Below are 7632 nucleotides of genomic sequence, written 5' to 3'. Positions count from 1 at the left end.
CAAAAAAAAAAAAAAAAAAAAAAAAAAAAAAGCAAAATTAAAATGTACATGAAAAAAAAAAGAATCTACCATGACGCATTAGATGACCTTTTACACTGCGTGGAACAGGTAGTCAGTTATGCTAAAAGGTGCATTGCTGTGATAGTATGACAGTGCTTACCATTAATGTTTAAACTCGTAGTGACAAGATGAAAGGGAGAAGTTGAATGACTGCTAGTTGATTAACAATTGATACTACCTCTGTTATAAGGCAATTTGAAGTGAGCACACTTACAGAGGTAAATTTGCATGGCTTGCCATAGATTTGCAGAAAGTGCAACTGAGACCCTTGTTTTATTATAGCTGAACTCCAACCTCATGTCTATAATCTGCCGTGGCTTGCTTGAAAATGTAGCCGCCTATGTTCTCCTTCACCTCACCACTCTAAGCATGTTTAGCATTCGGGTTTTCACTGTCAGATAACAGAAAGATTGCACAATCACAGTTTCCAAAGTAGAATTACTGTCAGATGCTGTGATATGGACAACAGTTCTTCTTTTATACGCCTTAAAAACAGACGGTCTAAGTCTGTAATGCATACAGTGGCTCAGAGTGTTCATATGTTATACCAGATCATACTAATGTATCCAATATGTTGCCATTTATGCAGATCTAGAGCCTTCACATACTATATTTTGTGAGTACAGCATCTTCTGAAGCTGTCGGCAGGGGTTATAAAAATACCTCCTCAACTCGAGGAATAACAAGCAAATAGTTCATAAATTCACTACCAGGTCAAACCAAGGCAACAGCTTGGGCTCCATTTATGGGATACATGCTTGTCATATAAGTGATTTTACATTACAATGATTGGGGAGTTTAAAAAGGTGTAAGAACTGGGGTTATCCGTTTATGGATCATAGTGCATCTCTAAGCAAACCTTTCTTTTTTTTTTAAGTTTTGGATAGAGTAGATACTCTGTTCACTTTTTAATTGCCTCTGTGACCCTATTGGTAAGATTCCCTCCTCTATTTGTACTTGAATAAAGTAGGAGGAAATCCAACATTTTCCCCAGAACAAAAAGTTAGGGGAAATCTTCTATTGGGGAATCCTGTATCTATAAACACACTCACACGTCCAGTGAATAGTGGTGTTCGGTAGTGACCCACTTTTCTGTTGCTACACTCCAGGTCCCGCACTGCCATCTTCTTTACTTACGTCATCAGGGAGCCAGCCGTCTCTTACGGGTACTTGCTGCTGGAGGCAGTCGCTTGGGGCAACTTCTGGCGTGAAGGACGGAAAGGTGGGTGGGGAGGAGGTTATTGTTTGGAGGAGAGTCCCCCTCCATAAGGACATTGGGGAGATCTCCTTCAGGGGTTTCCTCACTTCTTTGTCTCTTAGCTGCAGGGTCAATTATGGTGAAAAATCTGTATAATGTCCGCTGTTTTTTTCTGCGCTGCAGAACCCTCCAGAAATGACAGACCACATTGCCGTTCATCAGATTCAAGACTCTGTTCGTCACAGTTATGTTGGGGTGGTGCGTCTCAAAGAAATCCTGGCACTCATTCCATTTTCCCCATTATGGATTTTAATCACATCACTGCTAACCTCCTCCCTTTCTTCCTCGGTGGAATGCTCCTCAACAAGTGCCTTCTGCTGCTCACTCTGGAGTTCAGCAAGTTCTTGCGTCGTGTGCTCCTCCTTATGGTCCTCAACAAGCTCCTCTATGTCTGCACCATCGACGTCCAGACCCATAGTCTTGCCCATGGACACAATCTCCTCCACTACCTGTGCATCAGACTCTTCCATGTCACGTTCAGTGACACATTCTGGCCACAGTTTCCTCCAGGCTGAGTTCAAGGTCCGGTATGTGACATCTTCCCAGGCTTTGTCAATGAGGTTGATGCAGTGGAGGACATTGAAATGTTTCTTCCAGAACTCTTTCAGAGTCAAAGACGTCTCTTCAGTGACATTAAACATCTGGTGAAGAGCTCCTTTGTGTGCAGATTCTTGAAGTTGCAGATCACTTGCTGGTCCATGGGCTGCAGAAGAGGTGTCGTGTTGGGGGGGGGGGACTTGACCTTTATGAAGTCATACTCAGCATCCATATCATCCACCAAGGCTGGAGGGTATGCAGGGGCATTGTCCATCAGAAGGCACCACTCAGTTGGTTGTCAGCCGTTCCATGAACAATTGCCTTGTGACCCAAGCTTTCGCATTGGCCCTCCACATGACAGGCAGTCTGGCCTTGTTCACATTCTGTTCCTTGAATGCACAAGGGGTCTGGGAATGGTACACCAGTAGTGGCTTAATCTTCAGATCGTCGCTTGCGTTCGCACACAGCAAAAGGGTCAATCTGTCCTTCATGGGCTTCAACCCCAGCAGTGCCTTCTACTCCTTCGTGATATAGGTTCTGTTCGTCAGCTTCTTCCAAAAGAGCCGTTTCATCGCAGTTGAACAGTTGTTGAGCGTCGTATCCTTCTGCCTTCATGAATTCCGCAAAGTCTTTCTTGTAGGCTTCTGCAGCGGCCTGGTTAGAACTGGAAGCCTCACCATGTCTTATCACACTGTGGATGCCACTTCTCTTGCGGAATTTTTCAAACCACCCTCTACTGGCTTTAAATTCATCACTAGATGCACTTGTGGAGGGGTTTTGCTGCAGCAAATCACTGTTCAATTTCCTGGCTTTTTCACAGATCATAGCTTCACTAACACTATCACCTGCCAGCTGTTTCTCATTCAACCACACTAACAAAAGTTTTTCCACCTCATCCAGTACTGTGTCCTGTGCTTGGTTAACATGGTTACTACTTTTGCCACATCAGCTGCTTTGATGGCATCTTTATTCTTCAAAATAGTCAAGTCGGTCGACTTCACCATCTTGTACTCCAAGGCCAGATCAGTCACATGAATACCACGATCAAGTTTTTCTACAATTTCCTTCTTCAATCCAAGGGTTATTTTCTTCAAAACCTTCGCGTTACCATTCTTGCTCTGCAGATTCTTGTCACCTTCATTAACGCTCCGCACATTCTTGTCACCTTCAATAACGCTCCGCACGTTCTTGTCACCTTCATTAACGATCCGCACGTTCTTGTCACCTTCAATAACGCTCTGCACGTTCTTGCCACCTTCAATAACGATCTGCACGTTCTTGTCACCTTCAATAGCGCTCTGCACGTTCTTGTCACCTTCAATAACGCTCTGCACGTTCTTGTCACCTTCAATAACGCTCCGCACGTCCTTATCACCTTCAATAACGCTCTGTACGTTCAGCCCAGAACTACACGGGAGGAGCTTGTGAATGATCTCAAGGCAATTGGGACCACAGTCACCAAACAAACCATTTGTAACACAATACACCGCCATAGATTGAGATCCTGCAGCTCCCGCAAGGTCCCCCTCCTCAAGAAGGTGCATGTACAGACCCGTCTGAAGTTTGCCAATGAACATCTAAATGATTCAGAGAAGGATTGGGAGAAAGTGCTGTGGTCAGATGAGACCAAAATTGAGCTATTTGGCATTAACTCGACTCGCTGTGTTTGGAGGTAGAAAAATGCTGCCTATGACCCTAAGAACACCATCCCTACAGTCAAGCACAGAGGTGTAAAGATTATGCTTTTGGGGCTGTTTCTCTGCTAAAGGTACAGGGCGACTTTGCCGCATTGAGGAACCAATGGATGGGGCGAGTGATTGTAAAATCTTAGATGAGAACTTCCTTCCCTTAGCCAGAACACTGAAGATGGGTCTTACAGCATGGCAATGACCCAAAACATACCGCCAAGGCAACAAAGCAATGGCTCAAGAAGAAGCATATTAAGGTCATGGAGTGGCCTAGCCAGTCTCCAGACCTTAATCCTATAGAAAATTTATGGAGGAAGCTGAAACTTTGAGTTGCCATGCGACAGCCAAGAAACCTTAAAAAGGAGAATTATGAGAATTATGAGGTGAGTGCTTTTCACTCAGCCTCATAATCTGAGCCGACTTGTGATAATGAAACTGTCACAGGTCGGCTCAGTAGATCGGGAAGTGAGCAAACACATACCGGCGTTCGCTCACTTCTCGATCCTGTCACTGCAGAGAGCCGTGACAGGGGAGTGACTGGATTCTCCCCTGTCCGATCCTCCAGCGCTGACTGGCGTAACGGATGAGGGAGGGGGCGGGTACAGCCGGCTCTGCCTCTAGATAGGCAGAGCCAGCTGTCACTCACACAGCTGGGCGGATACAGACATAATAGTCGGGATCCGTTTTAGCTGCGGCGTCTCAGTATACCGCGAGCTGCAGCTCGCGGTATACTGAGCTTTGGGTAACAGGAGGACGCAAGTTTGTGTCCTCCCGTTACCCTTCGGAGAACTATGGGGAAAAGCCCTAACCCCATAGTTATGCTTTAAGGATTTAGAGAAGATCTGTAAAGAAGAGTGGGCAAAATCCCTCCCGAGATGTGTCCAAACCTGGTAACCAACTACAAGAAGCGTCTTACTTCTGTGCTTGCCAACAAGGGTTTCTCCACCAAGTACTAAGTCATGTTTTGTTGGGGATCAAATACTTATTTCACTTACTGAACTGCAACTCAATTTATAACATTTGTATCGTGTTTTTTTTCTGGATTTTTGGTTGATATATCGTCTCTATCATTTAAAATACACCTATGATACAAAATTATAGACCTTTCATTTCTTGGTAAGTGGGCAAAATTACAAAATCTGCAGGGGATCAAATCATTATTTTCCTCACTGTATATGCACCCTATATTCTCTGATCAATTAGTAACACTGTTAGGACATAGCAGTCAAAGTTTACAGTATTTCTTTAGAATGTGCTATGAAAACAACTACCTATGCTTCGGAACACTGAAGCAAGTCAAGTGACATCTCCGAGGCCTCCACTACATCCTTCATTGAAAGGATACAGGGAGAAGATTTGTACACTTTTGTGATTTGTCCAATTTATTTGATGTTTGCATTATTATCCAGCTGTACATACGTGCTTCAGTGGTGTGCAGTACTGCTCTTTAGGTATAATACTAAATGTCAGTACTTGTGATAAAAATGGCGAATATTACCTCTTCAGCTGTATTGGTATTCAACACTAACACAAGGTTTCCCGGGTCACAGTAGAGCTTCAAGAAGTTCTGTAAGATTCTGTCAATGCCGAGTCCCTGGGCAGTGATGACGAGACCATCTTCATGGAATAGGTCCAGGAAGATCTGGTTTTCATGCTCCAGAAGAGGCGCCATTTGCAGTCTCTGATCAGGAAAACAACTATAGTTAATCACAAAGTTCCCACAAACACCATAAAGATAGAATATTGCTGTAGGCAAAGGCTCGGAATAATATGGATGTACAATACATGGCAGTGAAATGTATATGGAGAGATTTGTAAGCAGACTAAACATTATCTTACAAAACCACTCTGCAGTTAACTTCCCAGATAGCAAGAATAACATGCCACAAACTTTTGGCAGGGTTAAATAGTAATTCTTGTCAACTTGCTGCACACATTCCTGGCAAGTTGTAGACTTGCAGAACACTTGCAGCACAAGTTCTAGTTGACACTTTTTGAATTTGTAGCAAATTTGCTTGGCAAGTCTACAGCAAGAGTCCTGTAGGTCTGAGCAAGAGCTCTGCAAGTGTCGAGCACTTTTGCAAAGCACGTTGACCTGGAGACTTGCAATGCAGACTTGCTGTAATTGTGCAACACAATGGCGAAGCTTGGCAAGTCTGCAATAGTTTAGCAAGTGATTTTCAAACTTGCAGCTCAATTGCTTGCTATCTGGGTTGTTAAAAAAAAAAAAGGGTCACATCTCTTTTGCTTTATTTATTCACAAAGCTTAATTTGATCTGCTTTACCTGCCAAAAGATGTGTAGTTCTGTACAGCCAGTCTTGTGACATATGCACCCCATTCAGCCAGCTACCCAACATGTAAATGGACAGTGATGGAACAGCAGCACACCAGTAAACGTGATCTATTACTCCTTGTATGCTTACATACCAGGGACATGCGGTCAGGGGAGGCAGAGCCTCACCTAGTATTATGGAGGAAAAAGCTGTCAGCTTCAAGTCTGAAGCTGACAGCTTTTTCTCAATTCAAAGCATCTTGTAACAGGTTACACAGCAGGGAAAGCCTCCCTGCTGTGTAACCTGTCATGGACAGAGTGCTGCCTGTTAATTACAGGCAGCACTGCATCCAGGTTTTGACAGGTAGTTAGTTTACACAGCAGCAGGCTTCCCCACTGCTTGTGTAACTTAACTAGTGAGGCCAGAGCTGTCACAGCCTCTACTCTGTTAGAGGAGTGAGCTCTGTGGATGGTTTGGATCAATAGCAAAGTGAAATTGGTCCAAGCTGTCCAATCAAAAAAAGACAAAAAAACCCACTGAGGCCATCGATCTTGATGCCTTAGCAGTGACGAGCAAGTGAGGGACAGGGAGGCTCCTCCCTTCCTCCTCTCACCTGCACACTAGCCAGGGGTTCGTTGGGATGGGGGCGGGACATGCTGGGGGCAGAGCTGGGGAATGCCTCACCAGGAAGCAAAGGTACTACATAACATACATAGGTTAGGTTACATACATAACAGTAGTGTTGGCTGACAAGACTATCAGAGAGGAATCTATGACCAGTTCCCATGCTGTGCCTCTTCCCTATTTCTGTGCTTTGCGGATCAGTGAGGATATAACTCTGTTAAAATCAATAGGGCCCCTCCCGGCAAACGCTGTGCGCTATTGTGCACAAACGCACGCCCCGGGATCGCCCAAGTGAGAAGCGGGGCTATGTTGTGCATACTATCACAGTATAGCAAACCCCTCCAAAGTGTTTTTTTTACTTTACTTTAATATTTGTTTATATGGGTAATAGAAAAGACAAAAGGTAAAAAACAGATGGGGTGTTAGGAAGAAGGGTCAAAGAAGTGAGGAAACCACAACATAGAACTCATTGATACAGATATTGGGGGGAATGTATCAAAATTGGAGCAGTTGCCCATGGCAACCAATCAGCTTCTATTTTTCATTTACAAAGCATAACTGAAGAGAAAATTGAATTTGTTGCCACGGGCAACTGCTCCAGTTTTGATAAACTGTCAGAAGGAAAATCTTTCTGCACAGGCTACTGCACATCTATGCAATGTGTGGACTGTTATCCTGAAGCTGAGCACTCACCAGTCAATACACACTGGCTGTGCTGTGTGTACAGGTCCGGTAGGAGGATCAGTAGGTTCCGGGAATACTCATGGGGTGCACTGTGTGTGTGATAACCCGGGTCAGATCATAGTCATTACCTGAGTGTCAGAGCTCTGCGCCTGGCTTCCTCTTTTCTCCCCTCACAGCTTGCCATGCGCACGCAGCTCAGCCTCCTCCTCACACGAGCCGGGACAAACATAACTAACCCTGAGTGAAAGGAGAAGCTGTCTACAACAAGTCGGGCATTTCGATAGAACACAGGGGCTGAAAGCGACATCGTCACGTGATACGCTGGAGCTAATTGGCCAGCACTGATACAGTCTAGTATTCATGCAAAGTGGAAGTTTAGCTCTGCTTTGACATAAGTGCTTCAGTGTTCCTGAAAGGTTAATTGGCTTGTATGGGCAACAGACAGAAGCACTCGAATCTGGTCACTGGCATTCTCTTTGTTATGATATAAGGTAGTGACAGTAAGTT

General features: G+C 44.5%; 1 protein-coding gene across 1 annotated transcript in view; it reads right to left on the bottom strand.

Annotated features, from left to right (window-relative positions):
- The window catches only part of ERCC4 (ERCC excision repair 4, endonuclease catalytic subunit), a 33806-nt gene extending 26527 nt beyond the window's left edge, over positions 1-7279 (bottom strand). The window contains exons 1-2 of the mRNA XM_018558469.1: positions 7254-7279; positions 5042-5224 (exon numbers count right to left, since the gene is read on the bottom strand). Coding sequence (XP_018413971.1) covers positions 5042-5215 — 174 coding nt within the window. The 5' untranslated portion in view covers positions 5216-5224; positions 7254-7279. The remainder of the gene's footprint in view (positions 1-5041; positions 5225-7253) is intronic.
- Between the last annotated feature and the right edge of the window lie 353 nt (positions 7280-7632).

The sequence above is a fragment of the Nanorana parkeri genome, unplaced genomic scaffold, assembly GCF_000935625.1.
Source record: "Nanorana parkeri isolate BGI_ZX_2015 unplaced genomic scaffold, ASM93562v1 scaffold341, whole genome shotgun sequence".
Lineage (NCBI taxonomy): Eukaryota > Metazoa > Chordata > Amphibia > Anura > Dicroglossidae > Nanorana > Nanorana parkeri.
This window is presented reverse-complemented; position numbering and strand designations above follow the sequence as displayed.